Source organism: Protopterus annectens, chromosome 6.part0 (assembly GCF_019279795.1).
Source record: "Protopterus annectens isolate FY-2018-M chromosome 6.part0, PAN1.0, whole genome shotgun sequence".
NCBI classification, from domain to species: domain Eukaryota; kingdom Metazoa; phylum Chordata; order Ceratodontiformes; family Protopteridae; genus Protopterus; species Protopterus annectens.
The window spans coordinates 1,372,511,575-1,372,532,568 of NC_056737.1; the positions used below are offsets into that span (position 1 = coordinate 1,372,511,575).

At 43.5% G+C, this 20,994-nt stretch overlaps 1 protein-coding gene across 1 annotated transcript in view; it reads right to left on the reverse strand.

Annotated features, from left to right (window-relative positions):
- The window catches only part of ACTR3 (actin related protein 3), an 859,006-nt gene that overhangs the window by 47,923 nt on the left and 790,089 nt on the right, over positions 1 to 20,994 (reverse strand). The window contains exon 11 of the mRNA XM_044074929.1: positions 19,954 to 20,037. Within this exon, the coding sequence (XP_043930864.1) occupies positions 19,954 to 20,037 (84 nt within the window). The remainder of the gene's footprint in view (positions 1 to 19,953; positions 20,038 to 20,994) is intronic.

Consider the following 20,994-nt stretch of genomic DNA (forward strand, 5'->3'; position numbering starts at 1 on the left):
GACCTATTGCCATCCTATCCCCCATCTCTAAACTACTTGAGAAATGTATTCATATTCAATTTCTACCCCACCTCATCAACATTCACCTACTTACTCCCACAAAGCATGGATTCAGACCTGGTCACAGCACTACTACTGCTCTAATCTCCTTCCTTGAAACCATAAATAAAGCACACGACTAACTGTATCATTTCCACACTCCTCCTGGATCTTTCTAATGCTTTCAATACTATCTCTCACTCTCTCCTTCTGACTAAACTCTCTAATCTACAACTCTCACCCAATTCTATTAACTGGTTTACTAGCTACTTTTCCAATAGGCAACAAGCCGTCAAATGGAAGAAATCCACTTCCTTATTTCTTAACACTGCCACTGGTGTACCCCAAGGTTCTATATTAGGTCCCTTACTGTTTAACATTTTCATCAACGACTTCCACCACACTATTCCTAATGCTAAAATTATCCAATATGCAGACTATTCAACAATTATCTGTGCTGCTAACTTCATTCCCACCCTGATACAGCTAACACAAGATGCCTTCTCTACCACCGAACAATGGATGCTAGATAATCATCTAGCTCTTAATCCATCAAAAACTAAACTCATGATATTTACCCATCCAAAACCTTAACTATCAACATAAATTCATTCTCCATAACCAGTCACAACAATACTACCCGTGAAATTGTAACAAGTGCTAAACTATTAGGCGTTCTTATTGATAATCAGCTTAAATTTGACACCCATATACAAAGTAACATAAAAAAACTCACCAGAAACTTGGTATGTTATCGCCATATTCGCTTCCTCACCCCATCCACTAGATTCCTCCTTGCTTCCACATATCTCATCCCTTACCTCCTTTATGGTGCCCCACTCTTTACCAATCTACAATCCTCTACCAAAACAAAACTCTCCTCCTGCTATAATAAAATCGCCAAATTCATCACTGGCCACAGATCCTCCTCTTATCACTGCATTGCTCTTCACAAGCTAAATTGGCTAGAACTTCCCAATTACCTCATCTACACTCAACTAACTCATGCCCACAAGCTCATATTCAAGCCCTCCCTCTGCCCTTCTCTTGCCTCAATCTTCACTATACACATACCCAGCCGATCCCTAAGAACCAACACTCAGAACTTAATCAAACTCCGCAAACCAAGCCGTCCAGCAGGCAAACTCCTACTCTCTTTATCCCTAGCCCGTCTCTGGAACTCCCTCCCACCTCATATTCATAGCACCTGCAGTCTCTCCTCCTTTAAAACTCTCCTTCACTCACACTTACAAACACTGTGGGAATGCTCATGTTCCCATCCTGCTTAACTTTCCCAGCCACTATCTTATCCCTTAGCCAATAACCAGATCACCTCTACAGGAACTTACATACAGTAAATAAACACGTACATTTAATTCTGTGTACACACCTTCACACTATTGTCTTAATCTAAATATCTATCTTAATGATTATAGTGACTTAAAAAAAAAAAATTGTTTTGTAAACTGATGTGAATTGTTACATATTGTTATGCTTTACCTTCTATTTCTGCTTTGATTTACTTTGGCTTAAATGTACTCTCCTTGCATTTCACTATGTTTTTATATATTGTATTTCACTATGTTTTTATTGTATCCTTGGAGCTTTTCTCCCCAGGACTCCATTAAAAACGGGCTCATTCGGCCCAATGGACCATCCTGGCAACCAAACTTCAAATAAAATGTGTGTGTGTGTATATATATATATATATATATATATATATATATATATATATATATATATATATATTTATATATATATTCTTTACATATGGCCATATGTGTGTGTGTGTGTGTGTGTGTGTGTATATATATATATATATATATATAGATATATATATATATATATATATATATATATATAGATATATATATATTTACATATACATTACAGGGACAAACTGATGTACTCATTTATATGTGCAAATGTCACAGTATTACTAATTATATTTAATTTTGTTTTTTAGATATGGTGTGTATATTTCTTTATTTTTAGCTGGGAACAGGGTATGGTTGTGATTGGTGGTTTGGTTTTGTATTTTTCTACTATATAAACAGACTCATTATCATTTATATAATATTTATTCACATAGATAAAGGTCATTGTGACCGAAACCGGTCTGTGACAGCGTTTTCTCTTTTCTGCTGGTCGTTTTTGGGTTTTGACTTTATATTTGGGACCTTGCAGATGCCGTCCATGCGAGGAGTCTTTGTGTAGTTTTTCTTTGTAAACTGCACATCAAGTCTCTCTCCCCAATCTTTTCTGACCTCCTCTAATTTATTTCTATAGTTATCGTGCAATATTTTATTTGCTATACTATTCCCTTTTTAACAGCAGCTTCTGTTCTTGATTCAACTAAAAACTCAACCTTTCCCTTTGCCTATGCGCTACCAATCCCTGATAGGGAAGGCAACCTCTAGCTTGCAGTACAAATGTCTTCTTGGCCTCTTCCCATTCTACTACCTTTACCTCTCTATTTGTTGCCAATGTCTTGATCTCTACCATACATAGGTAGGTACTAGGCTTTCTGCCCAAGGGCATTTATAAGCCTAGCCAGAATGTGTTGGCTTTTGCCTCCCTTTTAGATTAGTTTCCTGTGCCTCTGTCCAGCAGGGACACTGAAGTGATCCCAGAAGTAAATTTATGATTTCCCCATCCACTTGTCAAGATTTCTCTTGAAGAGAGTCAGTGAGGGGCTTTGCCTAACAGATTGGCATTCTATTCCAGAGCGAGGGAAGTCTCTGAGACAGGAATCTATCCCTCCAGCATATCTTATTTATTGTTGTGCTGAGGTTTAAATCCCTAGAGCGTGTGGTTCTAAGAGAGTTGGTTTTCTTGAGGTAGAGCATGTCCATTAATTCCGGGTTAGATATGGCCTTGTAGGTCAGGCAGAGATCACCTGAGTAGGCGGTAAGCAACCAAGTAGAGATGGAGTTTCTTTAGTCGAGCTGCATAGGGCATCTGTTTGAGGCCCACGATCCTCTTGGTGAGGTACTTCTGTGGTCTTTCCAGCTGTTGCAGGTGTCGAGTAAGGTACATCCCAAATGGGGCATTGTACTCTATTATGGGCCTGATGAGTGATGTGATTAGGTGGGCTACATAAAAGGACTTTCTAACCACTTTGGCAATGTGATTATCAAAGGAGAGGTTGCTATCTACTTGGGTCCCCAGATCCCTAATTACATCTTCTGTACTTAGTGGATTACCACCTATGTGGTAGTTCGTGGGCACTTTGTTTTTCCCAAAGGGGATGACTATGCACTTTTTGGCATTTAGCTGGAGGCTATGATTCTGACACCAGGTATTCGTCTCCGTTAGACCCTTCTGGAGGATGTCTGTGTCAGCCGGAAAGTCTATTATGGCCGCCAGTTTGCAATCATCTGCGAACTTGATCAACCATAGTCCTCCCGTGCTTGCCTGTACCTCAGAGAAGTATATATCGAACAGGAGGGGTCCCAAGACTGACCCCTGTGGGACGCCACTTGTAACCGGTTTAAAGTCAGACATGACACCTGCAACTCTGACCATGTGAGTTCTATCCATGAGCCAGTTGGCAACCCATCTCGTGACATAGGGGTTAATGTTCAAGCTGGTAAGCTTATCTATAATGCCAGAGTGGGGAATGATGTTGAAGGCCTTTTCGAGGTCCAGGTAGGCTGTGTGGACTACCTTTCCCTCATCTATGGCCTTGGTAACTGTTTCAAAGAAGTCAACTAGGTTTAGGAGGCAGGATCTGCCTTTAACAAAGCCAAATTTGGTAGGGTCCAATGTCTGGAGGTTCCCAATGTCTCTGTTAATGAGTTCCATGATGATGTGCTCCATAGCTTTGCAGACCAGGCTAGTCAGGCTTATAGGGTGACAGTTCCCAGGATCCGTTGTGGCACTACCTTTGTGGAGCGGGACAACTGTTGCTGTACGCCATACTTTGGGTACATAGCCTGTGGTAAGGCTGAGTTTGAATAGTGAATTTAGGTGAGGGGTTAGTTCAGTTTGGAGCTCGTGTAAGACTCAGCCTGGGATACCATCCGGTCACATTGATGCTGTGTTTCTGGCTTTGGAAAGGGCTGTTTGTGTCTGTGATGTCTGGGGCTCTACATTCTTCTGGGATGGATACGGGCCCTTTTGGGGGTGGGGGGGTAAAGTTTGCACTGAACCTGTTAGCCAGGATGTTGGCAATGTCAGTTGGTTCAGTGTTTTTTTTGCCATTTTGCACGAGCTCAGAGCAGATCTGAGAGTTGCCACCTAGATTCTTGACATAGCTAAAGAAGGCTTTGTGATTATCTTTAGAACCTTTGGCAATTTTTCTTTCGAAGCTGGCCTTGGATGATTTTATGAGGGATCCTAGTTTCTTGCTGATACTGATCAGGGATGCCTTCCCTTTTTGGGATTTTGCTCTATCATGTAATAGTTTCCTCCTTCTGTTGTATAGCTTGTTTATGGCCAGGGTCCACCAGACTGGTTTCCTCTTTTTGGAGCAGTGAATTTTGGTTTTACTTGGGATGGCTCGATCCATGCATTCCTGTAGGTGCTCATAGAATGCATTTGTAAAGGATTCTGCGGTTTGGGCAGCATTATCCTTTAGCAAGGGGGCTTTGAAATTTTCCACCTTGGTCTTGAGAAGTGTGTAGTTCACTTTTTAAAAGCTTTTCACAGTGGTTTCCTTGACTGGGGGTGTGGTTGGGATGTGGATGTCCAGTGTGACTAGTTTATGGTCTGATCTTACCAGTGAGTTTACCTCTGGTGTGAAACATTTGCCCCCCATGTTGGTGATGATCAGGTCCAATATGTTGTCACCTCTTGTGGGAGTGGTGACCAGTTATTCCAGGATGTTTGAGTTTATAAACTCTAGGAAGCCTTGGGCAAAGGAGTTAGTACTTGAGTAGTTTTCCCAGTCACTGTTTGGGTAGTTGAAATCACCCAATATCAGGGTGTTAGGTAGGACCTTCTTATTTTCCAGTGTTCTCAGGAACGCTGAGTGGGGGGGTCCTGAGACAAGGTGGGTGATCTGTATGTAGCAAGCTACAATCTGAAAAGCAGCTTTGCCCACTGTTAGTTGCACATGGATAGTCTCCGAGGCCTCGTGCTGTGCCACTAACCTGGAGGGGTGGGTATCCTTGATGAAAATGGATACACCCCCACCTTTTGTATTTCGGTCCGGGTTCTGTGGCCGAAAGGTATGGTATGCGTTACAGCCTGGTAGTGCTGGGGTGCTCTCTGGAGCCTTGAGCCAGGTTTCTGTTACTGCACAGATATCTATTCTCTCCATATTGATGAGTGCCTCGAGTGCATGCATTTTGAGGTTTAGACTTCTGGCATTGAGTAGCATAACCCTCAGTTTTTGTTTTTTTGTGCTGTTTACGGAGGTGGGTTTGTCTTTTGAACCTTGCCTAAAAAAGGCAGTATGGGGGTGGCAAGAGCCTTGGCCAGTATTTGAAAGCTTAAGTGCGACAGGTGCAAGCCATCTCTGGCGAAGCAACATGGCTTGTCGAGCATGTCATCCCAGGCTGACAAACACTGGATCCCCTTTGAACGACACCAAAAGCTTAGCCAATTGTTAAAATTGATCATTTTATCTTTATATTGTGGCATCATTCTTGGTGAGGGCAAGATGCTACTCAGGGTCAGGGTCATACCGGCCTGTGTTATATGATCAGAGAGCTCCTCTATGTCTCTTTTCATGTAGTCCAGGGAGGTACGTCTCGGGTCGTTCACACCAACATGGACAATGACAAGAGTCATATTTGTACCTGTTCTGGAGTGACCCGAGTTTGCTTGTGTTATTTGGCAGATCCTGGCACCTGACAGGCAGCTTACAGTAACATTCTCCTTGTTCAGTCTAGTGAGTGGGAAGTCAGTGTGCCTGACAATAGAGTCACCTATTACTAGTGTATTGGGTGTGTTATTTGGCCTTAAGGGCTGTGATTGCGTGGCACACTGACTTTGTGAAGTATGTGATACGTGGATGTTGGGGGGGTGGAGGTTGCTTGGATGTCTGCTTTGGAGGTGTCTGCTGTTGGGCAGATTTTTATTTAGAGCCTCCGAGTATGTTTTTGTGTACTTATGTGTGTTGTTTGCTGGTGCAGATATGACTGGTCTATGTGAGGCTGGTAGTGTGGTGCAAGTGTTTCCCTTCTCCTCATGATTAACTGTTCCAGTCTTGGGTTGAGAGAGCTTGGCCTCCAGTTTGGCTGCATAGTTGCATCTCATGCATACATTTGTGTTTGTTGGAAGGAGGAGAGGGTTGTCTGTGTACATGAGGCAATTGTAACATTGCCTCAATATGCCCAGATTCACCAGCTGGACTGGAGAGTACACCTGAAACTGCCCTTTGGACATGCCTGAACAGATAAAGTGAACTGTTTTACTGATTGTCCGGTAGGGACGAATAGAGAGCCTTGTACTTCTGTATAGTACAGGGGGGGTGTAGTGCTAGTGTTTATTAGTGCTTACTACGGGATTTGAGCAAGTGCTAGACTGTAAAAGGAATGGTTTGAGTGCTTAAGTTGAAAGTTTGACTAGTTCAAGGGAAAAATTGAAGAGCAGACTTCGTGGAGCCAGGAATAGTTTAACCCTAGCTAACCCACGCTGTGCAGTGCGCAAAACTGTGCAAACGTGGTTTTTATGGCAGGGAAATGAAAGATAGGAATTAGCCCAAAATGGCCAATAGACTACAAACTTCTGTGCTGGGACCACTCCTCCAGGGATAGATAGGCTACTCAAAGCTCCCCTCTCTCACAGGTGAACAGTGAAACTTCCGGCTATCCAAGTAAGGTATGGGCAACTCAGAAACCTGAAACACAGCCCTGAATTCAGCACTAGCCTGAAAACTGGACTACACTAGTTTAGGAAGGTGGGAAAAGCAAGATTTGTTTTCTTTTTAGAAGGCAGAAAACAGCAGAAAATACACTGATACAGATAAAACTACTTTCTTTAAATGCACAGACAGGCTAACGCACTTTAGTGTGTAGCCTACTGCAGTTAAACAAACATTTTAGCAAAAAACTACTTTAAAAAGTGCAGTCAGTCAGGTAAGTACAAACGCAGATAAGTACAAGCTTATAAATCACAATAAATGCTGAAAAATTGGCGTTTAGGCGGAAAACACACTAGTGAGGTATAAAAAGCAGAAAAAGGTAATTAAACCACTCCAAAAGTCTCTCTTTCATTCTCCACTGCTTGTAGACTCTGCAGGACACCGGGTAGGGGCTTGCTGAGTTGAATACATTCAGTTACTTACATACTTGAAATTACCTTCTTACAGAAACTATCAACATTTAACATGATTCTCATCAATAATTATGACATATGGGCAGTCCTAGTAAAAAGTAGGTGAAGATATGAATGCTCTATTAAGCTGAGTCTTGCTTCAGCTGTCTCAGTGCTCATTCTTCCAGTTCTGCAAACTAACATGCAACAGTAGGACATTTTGTGTTTATTAACCTACCTTTACCAATCTCCCTCAGATCTTTATCATTCATTAGAACACTAACTTGCTCTCTGAAACAGCTGTTTTTCAATCAGGTAAAGTCTAGCTGATTGATGCTGCATTTTTTAAAATGTTATTCTACAGTTGGACTTTTAAATAAATGCTTTCTAACTGCATACAGTTATTCATTTAATGTTGGATTGCAATTCAGTATTGGTAAAAAAGTTATGTACCTACCACAATGTTGCATGCGAATTGTGCATCTCGCCATCCATTCTGACCCTGCCATTTTTACAACTTCGACGTCTTCAACTAGCTCGTGGCTTATTACCTATCCCATGATGCTCTAGTGCCTTCCCCAGATCGTTTGCCTGCATGCCAACACTTTTATAGAATTCCCTACTGTCTATAAGACCTGAATAGGGTCAAAGCCAAGGAGGCGCCAATCAGAAAAACTCTCGATCCACTAAAAGCCACAGGCTGGGGGGTTGGAGGGTGGGACACAAGAATGAATGGCGAGATGGACAATTCACGTGGAACGTTCTGGTCCACTCGAAGCCAGAGGCTGGGGTTAGAGGGTGGGACGTAAGAATGAATGATGAGATGGACAACTCACATGGAACGTTATGGTAGGTACATAAATTCTTTATGTGAAGTTGTCCCATCTCACCTTCACTCTTTACTAATGGGACAGTGTCCCTAGCACCATTTTTCCTGGGTGGCTCACGGGAGTATATTCTTCAGCACAGTGGACCCAAAGGTGGACCTGTCCCTGGAGGCCAAATCTACTTTGTAATGAGTGATAAAGGTATGAGGCCTTGCCCAAGTTGCTGATGCACAAATGGTATCTATTGCCAACTTGACATGAAACGCCGAAGTGGAAACAGCCCTAGTAGAATGAGCCTTTACTTTGGTAGTTTTTTTATTTACTGAATTATAGGTAAAGAAAATGCAATCTGATAACCATCTGGACAAAGTAGTCTTTGCTACTGATATACCTTTCTTGGCATCTGAAAAATTATACAAACAGCTGATCAGATTTTCTAAACTCTTGTTCTGTGTAAATAGAAATGTAATCATCTATGAACATCAAGTTGGTGAACCATATATTCTGTCTTACTGCCATACTTGGGGAAGAAAAATGGTAGGTCTATACACTGACAGGTTGGATTCTGAATATACTTTTGGCAGGAAGGATGGGTTTGTACGCAGAGATACTCTGACACTGTGAAACAATAGGTACGGGGGTTTGATTGATAATGCCTGTAGTTCTGATACTCTTCTAGCTGAAGTGATGGCCACTAAAGATAGTTTTCCATGCCAAGAACTTCAATTCCCATGATGACGCAGGTTCAAAGGGGGGTAGAATTATCCTGGATAGAACAGAATTTATGTTCCATGGTGGTAGTGGGGCTTTAATAGGTGGCCTCAAAGATTAGTGCCCCTAGGAAAAATTTTAGACAGTCTGTGAGACAATGTTTGGCCCATTATCCCCAAGGTGTAAATTTGAAATTGCTGATAATTGGACTCTGACAGTAGCTGCCGATGACCCTTCATTAAAAAGTTTTGTCAGGAATTCCAGAATAGAGGGAATTGATTCCAAATAAGGATCAATATGGTTCTCGAGCCCAAACTGCAAACCTTTTCCATTTGCTAAGATATAATCTTGTTGATGTCTTATGAGAAGATATCAAAATGTGTCGTGCAGCGGATGAAATATTTTGTAACCTGGCTATGTTTGGAATTGGAGCATCAACTTGAGGGTTTGAAGGGATGGATGAGGAATCCCCGATGAATGAATCAGAAGATCCGGCACTGGATCCAAGATCGAAGGTTCCTCCCGAAGATGAGGCTGCAAGAAGGGGAACTAAATTTGACAAGGCCAGTAAGGGGCTATTAGAATTAAGGTCCTTTCCAATATGTTGGCTTTCTGAAGAATTTTGGGTATTAACGGAAAAGGGGGAAAAGCACAGAGGGAACCTGGGGGCCAATCGTGCACTAGTGTTCCCCTGGGGACTTCTCCAGAGGGGGAATTAGGGCAAAGTAGTTGCTGCAGTTAGTGTTTGTGGATATGGCAATGCAATCGCAACAAGGCTGGCCCCATTTTCGGAAAATCATTTCCGCTACGTCTTGTTTGTGGGACCACTCGTGTGGCATCAGTATTTCTCTGCAGTTTGTCCGCAACCACTTTGGACTTCCCCGGGATGTGCATTGCTACTAGAAAACATTAGAAGGGCACTGTCCACTGCCATACTCTCACGGCCTCTTGACATAGGGGCTAAGATTTGATTTCTCCTTGTTTGTTTATGTACCATACAACTGACACATTGTCAGTCTGGATTGCAATTGCTCCTAAAGGTAGAGAGTCCCAGAATGCTTGCAACGCTAGTAACACCGCCCTCATCTCTAGGACACTGATATGCAAGTGAGCCTCGTGATCTCTCCACATGCCTTGGGCTGTTCTTCCCTGATAATGCAGCCCCCCCCCCCCAATCTGGGAAACATCTGTAGTCACAGTGGCTAGTGAGGCTGGAAGAATAAAACGTTGGCCTATTGTCACTTGGTCTGAGTGAGACCACCAACGCAGGTCTTCTTTGCAAGATTGTGTCAGTATTATATGGTGAGACATTGGAAGTTTCTGCATTGACCACCGAGTAAAAAGAAGCCATTGTAGAATTCTCATGTGCATACTAGCAATAGGAATTACATTGATTGCTGCAGCCATTGTGCCCAGTATTTTCAAAACTTCCCTTGCTTGAACTTTTGTTTTGAACATGACATTCAACACTTGTGTTCTAAGAGCCTGTATCCTTTCTACTGGAAGCTTTACAGTAATTGTAGTTGTGTTTAATTCTGCGCCTATAAAAAGGGTATGTTGAGATGGCAATAAGGCAGACTTTTTGTAGTTTACAGTAATTCCTAGATGGGCAAAGAGCTGTAAGGTGCTGTCCTTTGCTTGTATTAGTAGCTGCTTGGTGGTGATGGTTATGGGCCAGTCAACTAGATATGGAAACACTTGGAATCCTGAACATCTCAGGTGAGCCGTGACTACTGCCATGCATCTGGTGAACATTCTGGGGGCTGCAGTGAGGCCAAAAGGCAAAGCTCGAAATTGAAAATGACTAGCTCCCAACCAAAACCGCAGATGATTCCTGTTTGGCCTGTCCATTCTTATGTGGTAGTACGCATCCTGGAGGTCTATAGAGCACATCCAATTGTCTCTTCCCCATAAAGGGAAGTATCGACTGCAGTGTGACCATCCACAACTTTGTCTTTCTTACTGACTTGTTCAGTCTGCTGAGATCTAATAGTCTCTAGTCCCCTGTTTTCTTTGAATCCAAAAAGAACCTTGAGTAAGTTCTGGATCTTACCTGGTCTTCGGGGACTGATTGAATGACTTTTTTCTAGCAACTTCTGTACTTCTATGGTTGCTTGATCCCTGTGATTGGGTGGGACATCTGGGATCATTTTGCTTTGTGAAGGCAGCACTGAAAAGGTTATTGAGTAACCTCTGGATATGATGCTTTGTACCCACTTTTGTTATTTTTAGCCAGGCATCTGGGTACAAAGATAAGCATCCCTCGACTACCTCTAGAGTGGGACAGGCGGGCCTCCTTTCAGGAGCGCTGGAAAGGCTTACCGAAAAAGGATCCCTTGTCGCCCTGGTTCTGTAGACCCCCTCTGCCACGGGGCCAGCGTTTTCCATTACCTCCTCCTCTGCCTCTGGAGGAAGGTTCACCATGTGTCTTGTAAAATTCCCCGGGATTTCCGAAACCACATCTTCCCCCCTTTTGACCCTTGGGATAAGGTCCAGAAGGAGTGAAAAATGGACTCAGACAGCAGAGATTGTTTTTCCTTCCTGTTCACACCTGGTTAGTGTCTCTTTTACATTAGGGCCAAAAAAGAGACGAGCCATCGAAAGGGGTAATAATAAAGGATGACTTGTAGGGTTTGGCGAAATTACACAAGCGTGTCCAGGAATGTCTCCTAAGGGCAATTCCTGTACCTGCTGACCTACTCGCTCCATCGGCTGCATAAGAAACTAGCCTTGTGGATTAGTTCACTATGGAATTAATGATTGAGAGCTGGGATGATACCTTTTCTGCTATCCCCTCAGCTACTGAACCCTGCAGAGTGTCTCCAAGCTCTTTAAGGAGATCTCTCTGTGTAATCTAGTGAAGAGGGTTAGGTAATTCAGGGACCAGAGAGTAAATCTGTCCATCGTGTGCGAGTCTTTGCTTGGAGGATGAACAGAAGTGGACTTTCCCGATAACTCATTTTTTAGTGACTCCCGCCACCACCACAGCATCTACAGGAACACATTGTCAAAAAGTTTTATCTTCAGGGAAGTTATGAACTTATTCGGCCTCCCAGGGACAGGCTCCACTGTGTCTGGAGACTCCCATGCCTTCTGACAAACTAGTTCCATAAGTTCATCGAAAGACGGAGAAACCCAAGTGGTGGAAGGTCAAGACCTGAAAGCCTTCAGGTAAACAGACTCCTCATCAGAACGGGTGATGGGCTTCCAGCCACCTCTCTGTTTCAGGATCTCTAGGATGTCAGCAAAGGAGACATTCTCATAGGGCGACCGGGGAACCTTCCGATTCATCAAGGTCTGTGTCTGACGTGACTGACTCCTGTGGGGAGTCCAAATGCTTCTGCTTGCATGGTCTCTTCTGGGGGACCTCTTCAGACAGGTATTCCGGAGAGGTTTTGGAAGAAAAGGGTTCGCCCACTGGAGCATCCTGACGCTCTGGGTCTCTACACGTGTATGGAATGGGTGGTGCCGAGATGGACACCAGTGCCCTATGGGGAGGAATGGCTGAACCTGAACGTGTGGTTGCTTCTGAGGACAGTGTTGTCCTCATGGCCTCGAAAGTCCCCAGCTCCGAAGAACTGGAAGGTTCCCCGGCATCACGTGGGTAGGCTCCAAAGCAGAGGTAGGAGCAGAGTTCACGCGAGCCAAGGAGAGAGGCAAGATCGGATCAGACAAACACTCGGCCCGATTCTCCCCCCTGGACCAGACCAGCAAATGTTGGCTCCTAGACCCCTCGGACAGCACCAAAGTAGTTGGAGCAGTCAGACCCGAAGATCCTGGTGCATGTCTCGGCTCCGACAGTTCCACCAGAATCGGCTCCACTCATTCCGGCTCTGAAACTGCTGCTTGGGTCAGAGGAGGAATTGAATTAGAAGTGACAGGTCCAGTCAGTTCCAACATCCTCTGGGTCAGTTCCGACAAAAGTCTAGCTAGCTCCGGTGTCCTCAACACTGCACCACATGATCCACACAAAAATCAGAAAGGCTTCTGAAGGATCTAGATGAGGGAGCTGGAGATGCTGTAACTTGCAATAATGGAGAACTTAGTGTAGGAGATAACGGCTCCAAGGCAGGGGACCGGCTCCTTACGTGCAAAACCAATGGCTAGGATACCAGTGGAGCCGAGGTAGATGGTTCCTTGGAACCAATAGGTTTAGAAACTGTCGGAGACATCCTAGATGTCTTTTTTAATGGCTTCAACCCTTCTGAAGTAGAAGATGATGATCTTTTGGAAGATTTTTGTCTTATCTGACGCAGGTAACGTAGATTTTTCATGTGGACTTTGAACCTGTTCTAGGGCTTCTGTAAAAAGATTTTAGCAATCCTTTTAATATTAATTATTCTTTCTCTTCTAGAGTACCCTTGAGCTCAAGGAGTGGCATATGACACAAGACTCCTGTAAATGAACTGCCCCCCAGGCAGTATACACACTCTGTGTGTCCATCAGTAATAGACATCTTTTTACTACATTTTGGGCACTTTTTAAAACCCGAAGGCTTCAACTCTTTTCCTTGCTTAGACATTCTAACAGTTACATTACCAACGCAGTCCAAACAAGCAATACAATCCCTGCAGCTCTCTAACGTAAACGAGCTAGGTATAGTTAAGTAAAGTTTTTTGTGCTTTTTTTTATTAACTATCACAACTCGCACAAAAGAAAGAAGAATGGAGCCCTGCACACTGTACTATAAAATAAGATAACTATATATATATATATATATATATATATATATATATATATATATATATATATATATAAAATGCATATATAATGGAGCTGACAAAGTCGTTGCAACACATACTGAAGAGAAAAAGCTGTCACTGACAGGAAGGCAGAAATCTAATTTTGCTTCTTTAATCACCAATCCTAAAACTTAATTTCGACAATTCAAGTAAAAAAACTACTTGCCATAAAATGGAATAGGGAGGAAGTAGGCCCCCAACACAAGACAGTCAAAAAGGTATTTAAATTTTGCTAAATATTAAACAGAGAACTACTCACAAACACAGAACACATCAATGTAAAGACTATAAATTTTAAAGGTTAGACCAAAAAAGGTGAATTAAGCAAGAAAAATCTATTCCGCTTAGCCTGAGCTAGACTAATCACCCAATCTGTTTCAGCGGCAAATGAGATTTGGGGAAGGCAACAGAGCATCATAGGATAGGGAATAATCCACGAGATAGGTGAGGACCTCGAGCTTGTAAAAACGGCTGAGTGGTTCCAAACCCATCAGTAAAGAATGAAGGCGAGATAGGGCAACTTCACATCAACTATTTTTCACCTTACTAAAACTAGATTGCAGCTGGAAAATGGATAGATTTGGTCCAATCCAGTAACCTGCTTCAAAAAGAAAGCCAATTTCAATATTCAGAAAATATATTCACAAAAATGCTGCAGTTAAGGTACTTCCAAAAGTGAGGTGAAACCAATAATGTTAAAGCAAAAGATTTGTCCCAAATCAGAAAGGCAAAATTTGAATAATTGTGTGCTCTGCTGTGAACAAAAGATGAAAGCCATGCATCTGTACAACAGGCAAGTGAAAAATTGTTCACTGAAGGTACCAGAGTGCAAGCAAACCTATTTGTGAGAGTAACAAGAATTTTTCTGAGAAGCAGGGAGTTGCTGAATTATGTGAACTTCAAGCAGCACTTACCTGGCTTTCTGAAAGAAACGCAAGGGAAAGTATTGGTAGTTTCAGGTACAAGCTGGACAAAATAACACTGGATGGCCTTCAAGGAGTGTCTGTGATGACAACAGTCACAAATCTATTCAGCAATTTGCCCCCCCCCCCAAAAAAAGCATATGGAAACAAAGGGATCCAAACTTGACGTTACCTTGTTATGCATGTTAATACACTAGAAAAACCTAAAAGCTACTACAATAACATTTACAGACATTCACATAGACTTCAGTGTACAGAGCAAGGCGTGAATCCAATGCTTATAAAAGCATCCACAACAGAATTCAGTGCAAGGAGCAAGGCTTGACCCAGCTTAGTACAACAGCACCCCCCCCCCCCCCACAACAGAAGTATCCTTATCTTGGCTTTTGTAAGGAGATGGGCTTGAAATGTTTCAGCCAAATGATCCAAAATTAAAGAATGAAAATATGGGAAATGCGTAAAGAATAGTTGTGTAAAATCTTACCATAACCACAGATGTCCTTCTCGTCCATGTTGCAGTATTCTAGTTGTGGGATTTCCTGCCCTCAGGCAACTCGTACGTCGGCTCCTATACAAAAGCTTCCACTTGGCTGTTGCAGCATGCGTGGGACGTCAGACGCAAGGCCATAAACCAGGGTCCTTAAATGTGATGTCTGCATGCACAATCCTCAGAACTTGAAGGCCAGCAGGTAGAGTAGAAGGCCCAGCAGGTGGAACAGCCAGTAGTGTCAAGTAAGGGACCCTGGGTCTTTCTGCAGCATACATAGGTCCAGGTTATAGTGGAGGATAGAGGAGAATGAAGAGAGGGAAATGGTGGGTGGGAAGGAATATTGCAACATGGAAGAGGACATCTATGGTTATGGTAAGATTTTACACAACTATTCTATGTCCTTCTATTCCTATGTTGCAGTATTCTATTTGTGGGAGAGTACCACAGCTTAGATGGATGAGAGGGTGGTGGATGCTGATGAGGATTCTACAAAGCCCTGTAGGATTGCCTTGGCGAATCCTGCATGAGCTCTAGAGACTTGGCCAAGTCTGTAATGTTTGATGAAAGTGTGGACAGTGGACCATGTGGCTACTTCCATAATGGATGCCGTGTCCAGACCTTTTATGAAAGCCTTGAAGGTGGCCACTGCTCTTGTGGAGTGGGCCTTTACTCCCAATGGGGTCTTTTTTTCTGTGGAGGGAGTAGCAGAGACAAATGGCTTTCCTGATTCAGCATGCGATTGTTTGGAGAATGCCTTGCCCAGAGCTCTGGGGTGGAAGGAAACAAGAGTTGCTGTGATTTCCTAATGGATTTGGTTTTTCCAGGTAAAATCTTAATTGCCTGTGCACATCCAGGGAGTGTAGTATCCTCTCTCCTTCATTAGTGGGAGAGGGAAAGAAAGTGGGTAGGTGGATAGATTGGTTAAGAGACAAGTCATTGACCACCTTGGGCATAAAGGAGGGATTAGTTCTCAGCGTGACCCTGCCCTTGTAGAAGGTGGTGTGGGGTGGGGCAGGACATTAAGGCTTACAATTTTGAAACCCTTCTGGCTGAAGTGATAGCCACTAGAAGGACTGCTTTCTATGTACAAATTTGTAGGGAAGATGTCCCAGCAGATTCGAAAGGGTGTTGGGTAAGTTTTTCGAGGATGCAGTTACAGTTCCAGGGTTTTTCGAGGATGCAGTTAAAGTTCCAGGGCAGAGGGATAGGTTTCTTTGGGGGTCTCATGTGCAGCACCCCTTTAAGAAGAGCTTCACATAGAGCCTGGCCAGGAAGGGGGGGGATCAAGAGGCAAGCAGGCTGAAATAGCAGAAAGGTGTACTTTCACTGAGGAGTAGGAAAGTCCACTCTATCAATTGACACATATTAGCAAGAACCAGGGGATTATCAGCAATGTAAGGGTCCTTGCCCTTGTCTAGACACCACTTAGTAAATCTTTCCCATTTAGCTAGGTAAGATTTTCTTGTTGTAGGTTTCCTGGCTTCCCTCAGGACTGAAAGCACATCCTCTGAGTGGTGGTGTCTGAAAGGGATCAAAAGTTCATCACCCACAGTGTCTGGGATAACATCTGTTAGTGTGGGTGGAGGAGAGTTCCTTTTTCTTGTGTCAGGAGGTCCACCTTGTAGGGCAACTGGTAGTGATTGCCCTTGGCAAGATTGTGAAGTACGGGGAACCAGTGCTGCCTTGGCCAGTACGAAGTCACTAACAAGATTTTTGGTTTGTCCTTCTTGATTTTCAGGAGGAATTTCTGAATCACTGGGAAAGGAGGGGGGGGGGGGCATAAAGAAACTTTCCCAGCAGATGTTGAAAGCGTCTACTCTCCATGCTAGAGGAGAGTAGGTCTTTGAGCAGAAGGTCTGCAGCTGCCTGTTCTGGGGGGGAGGTGGACAGGTCTATCTGAGGAGTGCCCCACTGGTGGACTATATCTACGAAGACAATCCTGTCCAGCATCCCTTCGTGCTGTGGAAAGGATGTCCTGCTTAGGTGATCTACTTGCCTGTTGTCCTGCGAGGGGATGTAGGTTGCCTGCAGGGACAAGGTGTGGTGACAGGCTAGGTCCCATATCAGCAGGGTTAGTCTGCACAGCTGATAAGCCTTTGTTCCTCCCTGTTTGTCAAGGTACCACATTACAGTGGTATTGTCAGTCAATATTAGAAGAACCCCAAGTAGAAGTAGAGGGGTAAAGGTTTTTAGAGCTAGGAAGACTGCTGTCATTTCTCTGACACTGATGTGTTTGGCCTTTAGAGAAGGGTACTAGTTTCCTTGAACCCTGTAAGATGCCATTGTTGCACCCCAACCTGAATCTGAGGCATCTGTATGCATTATTTGGGTTTGGGTGGGAGGTAGTAGCGAAGTCTCGGGTTTAGCTAGACTTGTTGGATCCACCAGCTGATTTCTGTCTTTAGACAGGGAAAGAGGGGAATTACCTGTTCCAAGTGATTCAGGTGCTGGGACCAAATGTTTTCTGTAGCTTGCGCATGTGCATTCTGGCCAGTAGTAGCATAGAGATGGTCGCCGACATTAAGCCCAGGAGATGAAGGAATTGCCTTCCAGTTACTTTCTGAGAGTGTAGGATCTCCTTGACGTGGGAGGTCAGGGATAGAGTACCTTGTCCCGTGGGAGAAAGGCCTTCATTTTGTCTGTTCTGATTCTGCAACCCAGAAAAATCTTGCCTTGGTCTGAGTTCAAACAGGACTTTGAAAGGTTGAGGGTGAACCCTAGATTCTGCAGAAGGGACATGATGAAGTGCAGATGCTTTGAGAGGGTATCTTTTGATTCTGCCAGACTTAGTATGTCATCCAGACAGGGGTAGATCGGGATTCCCTGAGTTCTGCAGAAGGCAATGGCTGGGGCTAGGCACTTTGTAAACACTCAGGGGGGGCAGTGGACAAACCAAAGGGCAAAGCCGTAAATTGGAAATGAGAGGAGGGCCCGGAGAAACGCAGGAATCTTCTGTGGGAAATCCTGATGGGTATGTGTAGGTAGGCCTATTTTAGGTCCAAGGTGGCCATAAAGACCCTGGCTGCAATAAGAGGTACCAGGGTGGGAAGTGACAGCATTTTGAAGGTGGGTACCCGAAGGTGAAGATTTAGGAAGGAGAGGTCTAATATAGGTCTCCAGGGGCTGTCTTTTTGGGGACCAGGAAGAGAAGGGAGCAGAAACCCTTTCCTTCCTGTCCTGAAAGGACAGGTTCTATGGTACCTAACTTCAGCAGGTCTGACGAAACCTGTGGAAGGAGATGTAGCTGTTTTTTGGGGGATACGGGATGCCTTTCCTGACTGTTATTTCTTTCCAGGAGAGGAAATATCCTTTTTGTATAATGGATATTACCCATTGGTCCGTGGTGATGGTTTGCCAGAAGGGGAGGCAGTGGGGAAGGCGTGCAGAGAGTGGCAGGTGGTCAAAACAGTCACGCATTGTTGGGACCTCCTCTGTACTGAAAGGATGGTCTGGGCTGAGGATGTGGTGCATTAGGTCTGGACATGGTGGGTCATTTTGCCCCTCTTCTAAACCTGGAAGAGGAAGCACCCGTCTGTGGAGGATTACACCTTACAAATGTGGTCTTAGCAGGGTGGTTTCTATACTACTTGGGAATTGGGAACACCAGTAAATGTTTAATGTCCTGAAATTCCTTACTTTTTTCTTGCAGATTCTTGGAGATTTGCAGATTGTTTTACAAAAAGGAAATTGTGATCCGGGGGGCATCCAAGATCTTGGACTTGAAGTCTTCTGGGAGATTCTGAAGTCTCAGCCAGGAGTATCTCCTGAGGACAGAAGCAGATGCTGCAGACTGGCAGATGTTTCTGCAGCATCACAGCTGCATCTAATAGAGTGCCTGGCTACTTGTGTAGCCACGGAGAGTTTGGAGGAGATGTCAGCCTCAATGGGGCTGTCATGGATAGAAGCCAGCATGGAGGAGGCTTGAGACACCAAGTTTTTTTTTTTTTTTTTTTTGATTGGGCGTAATTAGCACGTCACGAATCCAGATGACATGATGTTTATGCTACTGTATGATGGAAACCACCAAAAGGAAATTAAATGATTAAAAGGAGAATTCTTTCCTTAGGAATTTTACCTCTCTTGTTTTAGGAGAGAAACACAGTTTACTTTTACTAGGCTTAAAACTGAGCCATCTATAAGTAATCATATTCAAAACAATGGTCAAGTAAAGCAGAATCTGAAAATGGGCAGTCACAATCATTGTGGCCCAGATCCCAACTCAGCAATAACACTGGAACATAAAAATACAATACATCTACTTAAACAGTTTCAGATAACAAGGATGTTTTTCTGGAAATTTCCTCACTTCAAACTCCAATAATGTGAGATCAATGTTAAGCAAAAAAGCATTATTAGCGAGTGCTAAGGGAGTAGACTACTAGAAAAGATTTGCCTAATATTATACTCCACTCACTGTGCACATCCAAAGCTCTGAATTACTACACATACTACACTCCTGACGAAGAGCAGAAAAAGCCAGCAATTGTCCTGCTTCAGTGCCTACTGCAAAGGGAACTTTTAAGTTTAAAGGCCTAGGCCTACCCTCATCTTAACATCAGATACAAGCATTTTTCTCAGAGAACTAAAAACAGTTGATCTGGACAGCATGAGAGGAAGTTCACCCCGGGGATCATTTCAGTGGCCTTGCTTGACAGGGACACTGGGAGCTAACTTTGGGCAGCATGTTGCCAGGGAATCTTCTTGGGCTAGGCTTATATAGGCTCCAGGGTTGTTAGCCAAAAACACACCTAGGAACTTAAGTGAAACAGAGAATTGTGGTGGTAAGCATATTATTTACTTCCACAGCATGAATTCATTAGCATGCACATGAGTACTGACATGTCTCACATGAATGCAAACACTTTCTTCTTTCATCAAGGGGAAAGGTTACAGTAGATGATGCACTAGTGGATCCATTTTATACATTTTCCTGATGTTAGATCACAAAGTTAGCTATGATACTGTGAAGTAAATTAGGACAACTCCAGTCATTATTGCTGCATGTGTGTACTTACTGTGGAAGCCAGCATAGATCCTCCAAACCATACAGCATACCTCTGCATATGATGAGTTATGACTTGCACATCAATAGGCTTGGGCTGCAAAAAAGCAAAAGTTTCTGTAAATAATTCTAAAGCAAAACAGCAGAACCTTCTACCTGGATACAATATATTAAATTACTGATAAAATACCGATGAAAGGCTGCTATAGGTGCATCATTATCCTTAGGTACACCTTTTTCAATAAAACAAACGCTTATGCAACATCTTAGTGAAACTGTCTGCAAACTACGTCAATAAAGAAAGCATCATTACAGCAAATAAGTGCTACCAATGATATCTACTTACTTGTTTAGTCAAATGTTAATTTGATATTGAAAAAAGAAAACAAATGTCAGGTTATTGTGCTTCTGCAGAAGCAACACATTATACATTTATAACATTTTACTCTCTTCAGTTAAGACCATTAAGACTGCGGTGGTGGTGCTGCGGTAGCGTCGCCTCACACTAAGGCACTGTCCTGTTCGATTCTCAGCTAGAGCGTCTTCTATGTGGAGACATGCGTGAATGGGCGTACCTTCGTTGAAGGTTGTGTGTCAGGGCCGGCAACTCGGCACGTAAAAATCTACTTCCAATCATTAGCGGACCGGAGTTCCGCTGTGGTGACCCCTAACCGGGAAAAGCCGAAAGACACAACAACAATTAAGACCATTAAGAAAGTACAATTGTGGAAGTAAACCTACCATAAAGTAGACATTTGAATGATCACTGCTGCAGCAGCCTAAGCTCTATGGATTATATCCTGCAAGGACACTACAACTGTTTAAGTAAACTTACTATAACAGTAGATGTTCAAATGATCATTAGTGCAGCAGCCCATGCTACGTCGGTTATACCCTGCAAGGACACAAGGCTGTTATATCCTTGCAGGGTAGAACCCATTTAGCTTAGGCATTTGCAGCAATGATCAATATGAAAAACATTGTAATGAGCCAGCAGTTCAAGGTCAGAGAAGAGTCTGATCTCTGACAGAAACAACAAAACTACTGCAAGGTG